The 15,692-nt window shown below is 36.9% G+C and overlaps 2 protein-coding genes across 3 annotated transcripts; both read right to left on the bottom strand.

The window, feature by feature from the left end:
* Positions 1 to 1,986: 1,986 nt before the first annotated feature.
* On the bottom strand, positions 1,987 to 9,727 carry LOC120414644 (facilitated trehalose transporter Tret1-like). Of its 2 annotated transcripts, none has more exons than XM_052710279.1 (5): positions 8,962 to 9,727; positions 3,741 to 3,950; positions 3,244 to 3,685; positions 2,713 to 3,190; positions 1,987 to 2,660 (listed from the first exon to the last, which is right to left on the bottom strand). In XM_052710279.1, the coding sequence occupies exons 2-5, from the start codon at positions 3,921 to 3,923 to the stop codon at positions 2,201 to 2,203; spliced, it is 1,563 nt and encodes a 520-aa protein (XP_052566239.1). In that variant the 5' UTR covers positions 3,924 to 3,950; positions 8,962 to 9,727; the 3' UTR covers positions 1,987 to 2,200. The 2 variants fall into 2 exon arrangements, with proteins under 2 accessions (XP_052566239.1, XP_052566238.1); XM_052710278.1 differs by having other exon boundaries at positions 3,741 to 3,965; positions 8,962 to 9,726.
* Positions 9,728 to 9,814: 87 nt separating this feature from the next.
* LOC120414638 (lysophospholipase-like protein 1) lies at positions 9,815 to 13,913 on the bottom strand. Its single transcript, XM_039575874.2, has 4 exons — positions 13,512 to 13,913; positions 13,108 to 13,377; positions 12,864 to 13,041; positions 9,815 to 10,092 (listed from the first exon to the last, which is right to left on the bottom strand). Exons 1-4 carry the CDS (start codon positions 13,585 to 13,587, stop codon positions 9,900 to 9,902), a joined length of 717 nt encoding a protein of 238 aa, XP_039431808.1. The 5' UTR covers positions 13,588 to 13,913; the 3' UTR covers positions 9,815 to 9,899.
* Positions 13,914 to 15,692: the final 1,779 nt, after the last annotated feature.

Genomic DNA, 15,692 nt, shown 5'->3' with positions numbered 1-15,692 from the left:
AAGCGTGGTCAAAAAAATTGCGTTTTTTAACATTTTTCGCAATAACCACATTTCCCAAAAAGTATATCTTCGGAACAGTTGAACTAATTTAAACTAAAAAAAAGCAAAAAAAGAGCGAGCCGCTCAAAGAGCCACTTCACTGAAAAGAGCGAAAGTACCGTGGTTCTTTTTTAAACTTCGCTCTTTTGAAAGAATCGGCTCAATATAGCATGATTTTTGATATAAATATATTTTTTGGATTTAAAAAAAATGTAGTATTAAATTTGTTTTTGTGAATTGAAAATGCAATTTCAAATATTCCAATGCTTATGAAAAATAATCCCAAAAGTAAATCATATTTTAAACAACATGAAAAAAACTTTTCACTTTACAACTGATTGTTCATTAAAGTATAACCGGTATACAAATTTGAGCATTTTAAATTGCGTAATTTGTAAAATATTACCAAAAATCTACTAAATAGTTTTTGGTTTGGTAAAAAATAAATCCTTTTGCCCGATTTCACTTTAGCGTTCTAGACTTTATCGAGTTCACAGAATGTTTTCTTCAAATAAAGTATCAGCACTAGTCCAATTCTTGCAGAAATAAACTCAATTTCAAAATTAATAGCAATTTTTCGAATTAAGTTTGGATGCCATTCAATTACTCGAACGTTTAGGTTCGAGTAGAAATCTTGACATAGAGACCGCCAAGACCTATGGTTTTCAAGGGCATCTTCTCGTTTTCAGTTCCAATGTGAAGTAACTTATAAAATCACACGATTCTTAAAAAAAAAACCTGTTCATCCAATTTTTGAAAAGAGAGAAAGAGCCGTTTAAAAGAGCGGCTCTTTTTAATGAGCGAACGAAAATGAGCGGCTCCTAAAAACCAGCGATTTTGCCCACCTCTACTCTGAACAACAACAAAAAAAGATAATTTCGATAAAAATTTGGGCAATAAACAGTTGTAGCATGTTGCAACTTTTGAAAGAGGAAATATTCAAATAACAATGCTGAAAAAATATTTAAAAAAAACAACCCTAACTAAAGATTATGTTTGGAGGTTTTAAAAACAGCCACATACTATCAAAAAAAAACAAAAATGCATTTAAAAAAACACACAAAATAACACAAGAAAATAATACTTTGATCAAAAAAAAAAAAAACGAAGTTGACTTTATAGCTGTCGGCCACCATTGCTAGTACCAACCACTAGTGTCTTCCTTTTTATCTACAAGGACTTCGCCGCCCTGGGCTCCTAAGTGTATGAAAGTATGGCACGGAGCGACGGCGCCGAATACCCATATTTACACAAAGAATTTTAGAGCGCCCGCCGCGGGATTCGAACCAGCGACCTCTGGATTGTGAGTCCAGTGCGCGGTCCGATTGATCCACACGGGCGGGACAATACTTTGATCAACCTCCTCATATTGAGAATAATAAAAATAAAATTTGAAAATAAAAAGTAAATTTCAAATAAATTACAACGAATTTGACCACATGCATGCTCAAAAACAGACTTAGATCGTTTGTACTGAATTTGATGAAATTTCTATTTTAAATCATAGATTGTTTTTTCATAAAATTATTTTTATTAGGTCCTTTTCGAACAAAATCATAGAAATGTGGAACGTAATCGTTGAAAACCCCTTCTTACAAACCACCTGGTTCGCAATTTTTGCGAAAAAACGCGTGTAACTGCAGCGATAATTCTAGCTCGAGTCATCACTGTATCACGCTGTTATAACCGACGACTACGGTGAAGCCCAGTTATTTATTGACGGGGACGAGTTTTTAACACTGGTACACCGTGAGTGAAAGCACAGTAGGGCGCGGATGATTTACCGGTTTAATTACAGACAAGCCTGCCTGCAGAATCGCCAGATGGTGATGGGAGACGAGCAGCCATAAATAACGTCACACGCGGAAATATTGCCTATGCAGAGAGGTATAATCAATTTTGATTTTGGTGGTGGGCTGTGATAACGAAAATTAAAGGGTTTTTGGTTTATTATTTTTGTATATTTAGCTAAAAAGATTATTGTCTCGAATTACACCACGAATTAAGCTATTCTCTTCTAGCTTTCAATCGGTAATACTCCCAACCTTACAACTACCCTACCTTTGATTTGCTATCGCTTGTTGGAAGACTTGTTTTTGAACTCTGATATTGTGGTAACTTTCGTTAGTCTTAAGTACACCTGCGTCAATATCTACCCTAATCAGTCATCTTTCATAAAGTACCGTTCAATCTCCTGGAAGCTTTTACCGAACGTTTCCGGAACCCAACCGTAGATGTAAATGACCCCCGAGAAGCTGGTGATGGCGTAAAGGTAGAAGATGCCCTGAATGCTCATGAGCTCCAGCAGGTACGGGAAGGCTTTGACCACGGCAAACATGAGCACGTACGCGACGGAGACCACCAAACCTCCGAGCTTACCCTTGACATCGGTGGGCAGCACTTCTCCGATCATGGTCCACGGAAGGACGAGGTAACCGAGTGCGCTAAAGCACACATAGCCCAGTACGCAACCCAACAGCAGGTAGCTTCCGAACGCTTCGTTGCTTTCTCGACCGGCTCCCCGAACAAAGTGGAGGTAGAGGGCCGCTATAGTGGCACAGCTTCCCATCAGGGATGCCGAAATGATAAGTAGAGGGCGTCGGCCGTACTTTCGTGAGAACCTGAAAAAGATCATGGTTCAACAGTTCTAGCTTATTTCAATAAGTATCTTACCCGGAAGTCAAAATGGACATGATAAAGCGAATCAGTCCTAGGAATACCAACGCACTGTACTCGTTGAATCCGTGAGCCTGGGCTCCGCAAATCTCCATGAACACGTTCAGTGCGTAGAAGATCAGCACGTAAGCTCCGGACAGTTGCTGGAACAGGAACAGCACCAGCAGGGTCACCAACGGTTTGTAAACCCGTGGTCGCAGGTAGGGCTTGAGGGACCACTTGAGCTTGATCGTTGAGTCGACCGCTACCGGACGCAGCGGACTTCGCTCGGTCAGCATCAGCTGACGGTACTGGGATTCGGCGAGCTCTTTGTTACGGTAAACCCAACTCATGACCCGCCGCACTTCGGACGGATCCTTCTTGGTGAAGGTCAGTATCCAGTGGGGAGATTCCGGTATCAAAAGAATTAGGAAAAACGAAACCACCGAAAACGCGGTGAAGATGATCGCGATGGCACGCCATTCGAAGAAGAGTGCTGAAATCTAAATCTGTTAACAAAACTCTTAAAAACCATTCCACAAAACCTACCCAAAACACAGGTCAACAAGATCCCAAACGAAACAAACACACTGTTCAGGCAGAGCAGCATCGCTCGCATCGACACGTGGGACATCTCGCTAACATAGACCAACGCAACCGTGGTCAACCCCCCGGAACTGCCCAGTATGATCCTCGCGATGTAGATCATGCGTACGTCCTGCGCGCTCGCGATCAGTGCCCACCCGATGGCAAACGGTACGCACGTCAGCAGCGACACCATCTTCCGGCCGTACTGATCCATCAGCTGACCCACGACCAGCGATCCCAACGGCAACGCGATCGTCACCACGCTGGCAATCCACGACGCCTCGTCCTTGTTGATCTGGATTGGGCTGTCCGGCGTCGACAGCTGGGGCAGCAAGATCGCTGAGTAGGTCATGTTGATACCGGCCTGGACCACCAGCAGGTTGATCAGCATGGCGGCGGAGATCTACCGAGCAAGAATACCGTTTTCATAAGATCACTTAAAAATCTTCCCGAGTTACCTGAGGTAATCCATCTTTCCACGAGATACTTTTCACAGGGGTTTGAGTCTGGCCGTTGTCTTGACCATCAGTCGTCGTCGATAGTGGATGCGCCTCCAGGTCGATCGTTTCCGGCTTCGAGGGCTCTTCCGAGGTCGCCTGCTGCACTGACGAGTACCTCGTGCCGTTCTCGGTTGGAGCCATTCCGCAACTCTAAGCGGTGGGGCTCATCTGGTAAAGGAAAAGCTGATATAAAAAAATAAAATTGAATTCTTTTTCGTAGATGTAACTATTCGTGCTTACACCCACAGCAGACGGTCGAGAATAAAATTCATTTATTTATGGCAGCTTTACCCTTCTTAGTCAGTCGCTGCCCTACTTGAATTTAAGTGATACGCTCCTTTTGTTGTAAATTGCGCAATGATCACGCCATCTTACACAATGCTAGTGTTTAATATGGAAAAGGTAGTCACTGCAAATCACAGACGACAGATTACTCAATTAATGTAAAACAACAACGCGGCTTCCGTTATCATCATCTTCAAATGCTGATAATATTATACATTATTTCATACATTTGGGTTGTATTTAGTCTAAATGGACTGTTCTTAGCTCTATATTATCTACCAATCACTTGAAGAATTGTCACAAAAATTTTACGAGTGGTCATAAAAATTGTGGTATGAAATTTGTGTTATTGGTTCCTGTTATTGTTCATGAGAAAATTTTAGAAAACAAAACACCCAAGTCGATGGTTCAGGGATCAAATCCCGGTCGGTCCGAGGGCTAACACCATCTTATACCAAGGGCTAAGATAAACTGCAACTTCAGCGTTACTCAAGTCTGATACAAACTATCCTTTCCCATAGTTTCGCTGGCGGCCAGCAGGTATTGCATTGTAATCACACTTACACACCAATGATTTCAACCAAGGTTTTGTTAACGATAAAATTATCGAGGTTTGATATTGCGCGTATTCCCGAAAAAGACACGCGGCAAACCAGCCTCGAAACGACGCGCCGCACTTTCGGCAAATGCGCGCTGTCAAATCCCATACTGTGCGTTTTGTTTTTGTTGATCTTCTTCTTCGAATCGCCTGGCATTGTTGCCGGGTATGTTTTTTACTGCACCAAAAGTGCAGAAAATCGCTGGCAACAATGTCTGCGGCGCATTCTGAATTGCCGCGCGGCGTCTACCTTTAAGAGAAACGGACAATAACCATAACGATAGTTCCATCGTTATCGTAATTCCGATAATTCTAATAACTTATATTTATTATATTTCTAAAATTGACTAAAATCGAGGAACATAAACTTCAAAAAATATTTGCAACGGCCTTACTAAAATTTTAATTTACGGGCTTTTATCGGTAGTTTTCGGTGAAATTAAACTCACAAATTAGAAGAAAGAAATGAAACTGATAGGTGGATAGATGACTAGTGTCTTAGAAGAAGTTTGAAAAGGACGGAAACTAAGTCAGCGAAAGGGCCATATGAGAAAGCGTACGTGTGTGATCAAGTCTTTTAACCTTCTAATTTGGCTGTGTACAAGTTCTGAGTCGCAACCTCAGTAAGTGTACACAGACAACTAAAATTTTGACAAAATACCTTATTTTCTCGAAAATTATATTTTTTTTATCATCCTCAATATGGGTATCAAACGATTCAAAATTTTGCATGTATTTTAACTGTTTTAGAGTTTTTTGAATGAAATACTCAAATTTTCACAAAATACCTATTTTCTCGAAAATACTCAAATTCATATAATTTGCAATATGGGTATCAAATGATTCAAAATTTTGCATGTTTTTTTAACTGGTATTGAGTTTTATGAATAAAAAACTAAAATTTTCACAAAATACCGTATTTTCTCGAAAAAAAACTCATATTTTATGATTCGCAATAAGGGGTAACGATTCGAAATTTGGCATGTATTTTAACTGTTTTAGAGATTTTTGAACGAAGTACTAAAATTTTCACAAAATACCGTATTTTCTCGAAAATACTCAAACTTTTACTAAAATTTTCAGATATTATCTAAAAATTTGAAATAATATTTGAATATTTCATTCTAAATACTCAAAAACAGTGGAAATGTATGCAAAATTTCGAATCGTTTGATATTGCGAACTATAAAAAAATAGTATTTTAGAGAAAATACTGTAATTTTGTGTAAATTTGAGCATTACATTCAAAAAACTCTAAAACAGTAAAAAAGCAGATAAAATATCCCATATTGCAAATTATGAAAATTTTAGTGCTTTTAAAAAACTACGGTATTTTGTGAAAATTTCAGTATTACATTCAAATAATTCTCAAACAGTGAAAATGCATTCAAAATTTCGAATAGTTTGGTACCCATATGGGAATATTTTTTTTAGTATTTTCGAGAAAATACGGTATTTTGTGAAAATTTGAGTATTTCATTCAAAAAACTCTAAAACAGTGAAAATGCATGCATGCATGCAAAATTTCAAATCGTTTGAAACCCATATTGCAAATTAGAAAAATTGAGCACTTTAAAAAAAATACGGTATTTTGTGTAAATTTTAGAATTTATGCTTTGAAATTCACTACATTATCAAAAAATTCTAGGCGAATGCATTGAAAATTTAACATGATAATGATGGATAAAGTCAATTTAAGAAAGATTTTAAAAATAAGTTATCGTTCGTTATCGGCGATAAGATTATCGCCGATAAAATTATCGAAATAACGATAACGATAACCATTACGATACTATTAATAATATTATCGACGATAATTCTATCGATTAACAACCATGATTTCAACCTTCAATATGTCTTGTATCTTAAAATTGGAATTACAACAACATTTTTGTAATCATCTTCAATGTAATGGTTGTACAATTTTGGAACTCGATGATCCGATATTTATTAAAAGGTTTTTGAGAAACTTCAAATAATCGAATCATGAAAAAATATGATTTTTATTTTCTTATGTCAACATGGAGACTTTTATGCAAAATTGTCTGGAGAATTGATTCCCGCGTTTGGTTTTTGAAAATGTTGACGTTTAGAGCACATAAAAAAAAACAGTTTTAGCAAATGCTACTTTTATAGGAGATTTACATTTCTACATTTTACATTTTTAATGAGTCTTTTTGTAACATCTAAGGCAAAAGCCTCAAAAATTAATAAAGAAAAAAAACGGTCTCACCCTTAAATTTGACTTTTCAACTTAAAAATTAAAAAATCTCATAAAAGTGGCATGTTTTTTTCTTTCAGTGTATTTTTTCAAATTTCCTACAAGTTCGTCTTTGACCACTTTTTGATACAATGCAACGGCTTCGAGATAGGGGAAATATACCCTTTCTAATCAAACACCTATCTTCGTCATATGGAGAGTTTGATGCTCGATTAAAGCTCCAAAAATACTATTTAGGCTGTAAACTTACCAGCAACAGCACCGCCTCGAGTAAGCACGCAAATGTATGCCACTTACTGGCCAAAAAGATCAAATTTAATGCACTTTTGATCATAATTTCTATTTTGCGAGACCATTTCTCATCATTTTGGTGGCACACACATCCACACGCAAGATCAGAGGTTAACTGCTTAACGAAAGTCGCCATCAATATCCTTTCACTTGCGCTAACGATTTCAAAGCGCTTAAGATATAAAATTGCTTCCAACTACCGGCAACATGTTCTTTTGACCGTTACTTAGTCACTCACTTGAAAAATAATCCCGAAACATGTAAATAATTAGCAAGCGCCATCAAAAAAACAAACGCGCCAAGTCTTTTGACGTTTCAATCTTGATGACCCATTCCAAGCGAAGCCTGAAGAAAACCGAGCGAGAGGCAAAGGCAAATAAAGAACAAAGGGTGGCCACCAACACCACCAGCAGCGCTTGTGGTGTTGCCAGGAAACTTTCTCTATAAATGCTACTTTTCGTGAGTGTTCGCTCAAAATTTAATTAATTTTGGCAGCACGAAGCAGACCCAAACGAGCGTTGGAAGAAAAAAAGAACTAAGCTGAAAATACAAAAATGGGCGTGGCCCAATGCACACGATTGATTAGAATGCGGTTTTGAAATATTTTTTTAAAATGCTTGTAAAAGAAATAGCATAACTTTTAATAAAAGTGAAAATAAACAGAAATGTTCTCAAAAAGTTGCTCTACTCGTTGGTGTACTTGGTTTTACTGAATTTCAAGGAACACTCCAGATTATCCAACATCATTCAAACAAGACCGCTTATTAGGCTTAAAATGGGTTTATTTCCTCTATAGCGATATTTAAACTACAAAAATATTTAAAACACTTACTCTTTTTTCAAATGTCATTATCGAATGCAACTGGTTTCATATACACAGAAAAAAAAATCATGGTAATATTACATCTGGGAAGGGGTACATCTTTTAAGTCAGAAAAAGGTGTAATTTTACCACTGGAAATGTGTAATTTTACCACTTTTCTGTTGTAATGTCACTTTTTCAGTCTAAATTGAGGTAAAATTACATCATAAAAGAGGTAATATTCAACCTTCCAAAATTACAGCTTCCAAATTTACATTATTTTTTTCTGTGTACACAAAAATGGCATATATAAGCCAAGGATAACATGTCTACAAAGTTTCACAGAAATTGGAGAGGGTCGAGATAAAAGCATCTAAAATTCCTGTTTTGACCTGGGATTGTTCTAAATAATTCGTAAAAATACAAATAAACCTGAAACTGAAAATAGACAATATTGAAACATGAAGCAATATTTTTTTTTTAAACACTTAAGAATTTATATTCACAGACAGATGTTATCAGTATTAAGTTGAAAATTATTCCGTTTTCTTATTACAAATCATGTTCATTGAGAAAGTCATGACATGCAGCGTCTAATTTCTTTCACTTTTTGCAATTAAACGGTTCTTATCTACTAACCCAGACGCTTAGTCATCTGATTTAGTTTAGACAGCCTGCTTTCTGTTCCACTTGAGCGAGCGCGCACGTGCAACGAGCTGCGATTTTTCAACCCCCTCAAAATACGCGCCATTTGTATTGTTTATGCCGTCGTCGTAGAACTTGCGTATACGTTCGCTCTTTCTACCAGCCTATCGAAAGCCTACATGTAAATATAAATATTTGAAACTAGGTCAATAAACTCAATCGCCCCCACTTTAGTTTGGTTTGCTGATGAGGGGGAACTCGTCGAAGCTGCGGGTTTAGCTCGGTATCGGTCTTAATTAGAAGAGGTTTCACTTGAACGAAGCCATCCTATACTTACCCCAGCGCGCAGATATATTGGCCTTATCACGAAAGATAACTTGTCACAACAGTTTTGTTCCGCTTCTCGCGACTTGTCACTCCGAACTGTGTTCAACTCACGGTTCGTCAAGATTTGCGATGTGCACAGCGGTTCAGCACATGTTTGTCTACTTGACAACTGCTGGGCCCGGCGGTGAGTGGGCACAGGTAATAAATCGGTAGAACACCAGGCCAGAATAATCACAACAAAAATCTCACGAAATGAATAACTTTGGCACGATATGCACACAGTTGTAATCGCAGCAAGCGTCCGTCCACCATTGAACAGCTGTTCGGTGTTCGGTGCGCAGAATCGAACGCTCGTAGTTCAGCAAGAAGGCTGTGATGTCACAATACCAACACTTGGTCGCAGCTCACAGCTGTATTACTGTGTATAGCAGAACAGACACACAAGGTTCAAACAGACAAACCGACAAAAGAAAAAAAAACATGAATGAATTTTTGGATGTGTGATCTGACGCAGTAGGCGTCGTTGACCGGTCTGCTTCAGTAACACACGCTCACTGCTTGCTGAACAAATTTCAGTCGCATCGACTACTTCGGTTATTGTCTTGAAGGACGTTTGGACAGTAATACAACAACGAATCTACAGAACCACAACAGAGCAAACACATCGATACACTACCGGTTCTCTCTACAGCAGTCACGTTGTCCAACACAGTCGAGACAAGAGTAACAGTGTCGAGACAACATTACCAATTTGAGATAAGATTTATTAGAGCTGTGTTGACAGTCTTCGTGCACAACTGATAGCAGCGAGTCTCGTCTCCGTACATTGTTGCACTTGTGGAATAAAACCAGACCTTTTTGAGTAGAAAAAAAAAACAAGTCTTTTATTCAAAAGCCAACCCTCTAAAAGTCCTCTCGCTTCAACTAAGCAGGCCAATCTAATCGCAATCACAATTTGCTAGGCGACGACTCGTCTCGCGGTTCCGGAATAAGCTTGTTTATCCACTCGATCACCCGCATCAGCTGCTCCTTTTTGATCTCGTGCAGCGCGTTCCGGTTCGGCACAAACTGGCCGCGGACGCCCAGCTTGGCCAGCTCGTCGAACGTCGTTTGGCCCCACTCGATCGGCACCAGGGTGTCGCTATGGGAAGGGAAAATTGTATTGTAATTACATATTTTTAGGAACAGTTAATATAGTACAAATTATATTTTGAAAAATAGCTAAAAAATAAATTTATATATTTGTAAACAATAATAATTAATTCAACTCAACTACATTTGGATATAAAAATCGAACTAGAAGTACCATGCTTCTCAATCGAAGTGAGTTTTCATTACATTTTGCTGGAGACGCATGGTGGTGGTCCATTTGTTTTTTTTTTTCTTTTTTTTCTAAAAATCATTTATCAGAATCATGTTAAAAGATATTTACCATTTTTGGATATGTTACGTCCTGAAAAAATATTAAACGTTATTTTCAACTTTGAACTCAACCCCTTCAAATTTTGAAGAAAGTTTTCTTTGATCAGCTATACTTTTAAATTTTCTTAGTATCTTTGGTTGGAAGCTCAAATGATCACATTTCTTTTGTAACGAGGCAAGCTTTATGAGCCGTTCTCAAAAAAGTTTTTTTTTTAACTTTTGCGAAAACTGCCAAAACATTTGGTTTCTCCTAGGCCAAATCACCTTTTAAGATCATTTTTTTGTAAATCCTACAATTCCAAATTGCAATAGCTCTGGAACCGCAAGCCGTACAAAGTCGAGCCAATAAATACTAATTTTCAAAGAATATTTGGACTGTCCAACTTCCAGCTTTTGAAAATTGTTGGATGACTGGACTTTTTGGCTGTTCATGGGATATTGAATAAATAAGTTGAGTTTCTAAATTATAAAAAAAGAGGTTTATAAAATATTTTCATATTTTATAACGAAAATGTAATAAGAAACATTTATTTACAATCAAATGTTGCTTATTCAGCATATTACAGTCTAGACTCGATTATCGAAAGGCCTTAATAAAATTTCACTTCGGATAGGGACCATCCATAAACCACGTCCAAAAATCTTTTTTGTATAAAGCGTGGACAACTTTTGAAAATCTCAGACCCTAATTATTCGAAGTCCTATACAAACCTTTCGGATAATCGAGTATCGAACTGTATTTGGATTTTGCTTTTGTGTTTTTCAAATATAAATATCATTTCATTCCCAAATCATTTAAACCGTTATATTTGCTTGAATTTGATTCTATCTATTATTCTCAATTAATATTTTTCAGAACCAATTATTTTATGGCAAAATTTGACAGCAGAAAGCAAAATGTACCTTTTCGTAAAAAAATGAGATTTCTTTTTAAAAAAACTTGGATTATAAGGAACAAATGTACAAAAAACTATATTTAAAATTGTTACAGTTTTTACTGCGTTTTCATTTTATTATAGATATTCGGGGAAACTTGAAAAAATAAAAATTAGCAAGATTTTTTTTAAATAACTTTCACGGACATAATTTTGCTTGCAAAATCGTTCAAAAATGTCTGCCAATAATTTTCAAAATATAAAACAAAAATCAAGAAATTAGGGGGGCAAAAATATTTGCTTCATAAACTTTTTTTTAAGAAAATCGAAGAATGGAAACTATTTTTTCCTATATTGTAATTTTTATTGTGTGCATTAGATATTATTTTAAAACATTTTGTAAGATATATAAATAAGTAGGGGAACAGCATCTAATTCCAGCGTGCCTCTAATGTTGACAGGTCAGAACTTTGACATTCAATTAAAGCTAATTAAAAGCGTTTTCAACTGAAATCGAGTGATAAATAGCTCAATAAGAAGTGAGCAAGCAAGTTTCTATCATAAGTTTTGCAAAATTAGTTGTTTAAATAGTGGAAATCAGCAAATCGGATGGAGTTAGGAGCAAGTGCTTAACCTGCCAAACATACGAGAATTTCCCCTATTTGCATCGACCAAGGTAGTCAAAATGTTTATTTAATGTTAATGATAAAAGATATTTCACGTAAATGGGGTGGGGTCATAGTTTTTCTAGTTAGAATCTGATTTAAGGTGATCAAATTTTATTTTTCCGTCAAATGTACCATCACTAAGGTTGCTAATATAGTTTAAAAAAAAATCGATGTATATATATTTAGTTTACTAAGTTTATAAGCTGTTAAACAAAATACATATAAATTTTAGGTAAAATTATTAAAAAGTCAGCTTTTTGCTTGAAATTTGTTGAAACCAGTTTTCATCATAAAATTATCGATTCATATTGCTTTTTTTAAAATCCTCGCTCCATACAAAAGGGGAGAGAAAGAGGGAGTCTGAGTTTTCAAAAAAGTGTCCACGTGGTTTATGGATGTTCCCCTATAAATTTGGTGATTTTTTTTAATTTTGTTTCAAAAACACATAATATTTATAATTTACAAATTTATGTTATCTTCTTCTAAAGACAAATTGTCCAAAGAATCCGAAAATGCAATCTGTTTTACGATTCAAATTCATGTTCATGGAAAAATAATGACACTTTGAGAATATTAAAATAATACTATTCATCTTTTTTTAAATTATAGTTAACTAATTATTTAAACTTTTCAAAATTTTATGAACACTTTTTCTACAAGTACTTTGAACACTTCTCTACAACGGTCAGTATGATTCCATACCGTATTTAATTTGTACACTTCATTTTGCGGAAAAATCTTAAACCTATCAAAGTCACCCCGGTTTAAGGTAACTTACCGAAAATCAAAAATTTGACTCAATGAACTTTTTGAACAAAAACCCGTGTTAGTCTATCAACTTATGCAAAAAGTTCAGAGTTTTGTGATAAATTTAGAGAGATATGTGCGATCCAAAAATCAAGTCTCCCCACCCACAAAAAAGGACAAAAAAAACGTTCGATACTCACCGCTCTCCGTGGAACATGAGCAAATCCGGAAGCCGTTCGTCTTCCGTTACACATCCCAGCGAATCGTACACGATGGAACCGGTGTTCAGGAAGGACGAAATCGCGAACGCACCCGCCAAATCCCTGTTCAGGTGATACGCCGTGTGCAACGCTAGTGCACCACCCATGGAAAACCCGCCTAAAAGTGCAATTTAGATATATTTTTATTCTAGAAAAAATACTCTAAAATTTCCTCCGGACTAACCAACGATGATCCGATTGGCCGGAACGCCCTGGGACGTCTCCCGCTTCAGAATCTCGTTCACCGTGTCGTATATCGAGGCCAGTGACGTTCGAATCTCCGGACAGTCCATCTCGATGCGCTTCCGGTTGAACCAAACGTTTGAATTTTCACCGCCCATTGGCGCGTACGGCTGAACCGGTGCCGTCGGAATTATAATCTTAATGTGCGGGAACTCCAGATCTTTGCCCAGCAAAAATCGTAACCATTCCGTTAGTCCGTTGCCGGTGTCACCTAGAAAGCAGAACGAATATACAGCGCACACGACACTTGACCTTAATCGAGCTTAAAATTTTACATAACCATCACCTAGTTCTCGGGGGGGGGACGGAATTCAAATTTGCAATCGCAGCAAACCAAACACCCACCTGACCCGTGGAAGAAGATCAACGTTCCGACATGATTCTTCCCCGTCGGGTTGAACACCTTCTCTATGAGCTTCATAATTTCGAGTCTTGATCAGAACCTGAACAAAGGTGGCTTAAAAAAAGATAGCTTCGTCTATGATCCGCGCAATAGGTATCTACTGCCGAAGAGTTGACCAGTGTGACTGACTGACTGATGTCGACCCGAGTTCGTTCGTAAAATTTGCGTGTGGATGGTAAAATAACACATTGAACGGGCAGTTTGGTCTGTGTTTACGAAGTAGGCGATGGAAACAGAAAAGAATACTGACGTGCCCGCTAAAAAGCACGTGAGCGCAGTTTGTTTGAAGAGTCGATAACGTCGTGAAAAGAGTGAAGAACGAGCAATACTATTTGAAATTACAGTTGGTTTGCTTCATTTGAAAGCTAAACTTTACTTAACTTTACTTTACTCTCTTTCTGTCGATCTTTTCGATATAAATATTTCTCAGCTGCCAGTATATTTTTCAGTCCCTTCAAGAAGCATGCTTTGATTTTTCGTTCAATCATTTGATACCTCCCACTCTCGACGGTCCCTTCAATATCGACAACGAGAGAGTTCACTGTAATGCGATAGTCCAGTGCGTACATATTTCTAAAAAAAAAATTTGTTTTATCGAGATTAAGATTTAGTTTCTTCGTCAAAGTTGTAAGTTATGTTTAGGACCTTTCAATAAAAAAATGGTACTGAAAACTAATCAGGCAAAATGTCATCTTTTAACATAGGAAATTCATGGACAAAGTTTCATTCAAATAAAAAAAATGTCGATTTGCGAACACTTAGAGTATTATTCCAGTCAAATCATCTAATTAAACACACTCAAACCCCGATGGTTTGACACCAACTGTTGTCAAACAAACAAAAAGTCTTCATTGAAATTTAAAAATTCGAATTTATTTTAAAAATAGGAATTCATTAAAGCGGTATACGCACTTCGGAAGGAACCGGTCAAGAAAAAAATCAAATGGGCAGCAGCGGCAGCGCAAGCAAGTCAGAGAGGGTGAAGAAAAGCCCCAAGAAATCGCTCCCTCTCCTTTGTTCTGCTGTTCGTAAAGCTGTTTCTTGACCCCTTTCCTTCCGATCTGCATACTAGCCTTAAGGTACCTAGCATCAGAATTAAGAAAGTGGAAACTTCAACAAAAAGAAGCATACACCGATAAAATCGATAAATCAAAAAACAAAACCATCAACTAAAAATAAGCTCAAACAGTCAATTATAAATAATATCTAGAAAAAGATTAAAAGTCAAGACCAATAAGGTAACATTTAATAAATAATTTATGATAACAAAATACATAAAATATTTCCCTAAAAGAGCACACAGCTAGCAAAATCTAAACTTAGAAACATGTACCCTCCCTGTAAAGGCTTTTGAATTGATCTCAGTTGTAAGGTTCTCCAAATCTCTGAATTGCAGATGTAACATCCTGGAGCAGAACTGTTAAATTGTAATAAACACTAATTGAATTGAATTGAAAATACATAAAAATCAAAAAATATAAATATCATATCTTAAATCAAGACAAAAAAGAACATCAAACAAGATGAAGAATTAATAAAATGTTTCAGGGTCCATCTCAGGAGGGTGCTGTGTCCTATCCCTTGCCTAAACCAGACCAAAATCCATGATAAAGCTGTCAGACCAAATCTGTCAGACCAAGACTGTCAGACCAAAGAGTAAAAGGTTAACAATCTTAGTCTTAGTCTTTGACATAGGTGCACACAAATCAAGAGAAGAAAATTTGGAAAAGAATTTATTTTTTCAATTCAAAACTGGGTTTAGGCTGCAAAATTAGATGTACGCCAGAAACTGATAAAAAAAATGCGGCGTTCTGTACACCGACCATTAAATAACCTGTTAAGAGCCTCATTCGTCTACTTTAGTTTTCGATCGCGTTTTCGGTTTACACCTAAACAATCTTGAAATTATTTATGCGGATTTGTGATTCCTCTCGTTCCATCATTCCCTTGGTCCATCTACAAACCACGTGAACATATTTTGGAAACCCTCTAAACCTCCCCGTTTAAAGTATCCAATTGGTTTTGTGGATGTCCTCTAAGAAGAAATAGGGACCTAAACTGCCCATGATCGCATAAATGTCCCATATGCATTTTCATCACTTTTGAGTTATTGATGCAGTTTG

Source organism: Culex pipiens, chromosome 3 (assembly GCF_016801865.2).
Source record: "Culex pipiens pallens isolate TS chromosome 3, TS_CPP_V2, whole genome shotgun sequence".
Lineage (NCBI taxonomy): Eukaryota > Metazoa > Arthropoda > Insecta > Diptera > Culicidae > Culex > Culex pipiens.
The sequence above is the reverse complement of the archived record's forward strand: the minus strand, read 5'-3'. Positions and strand labels throughout refer to the sequence as shown.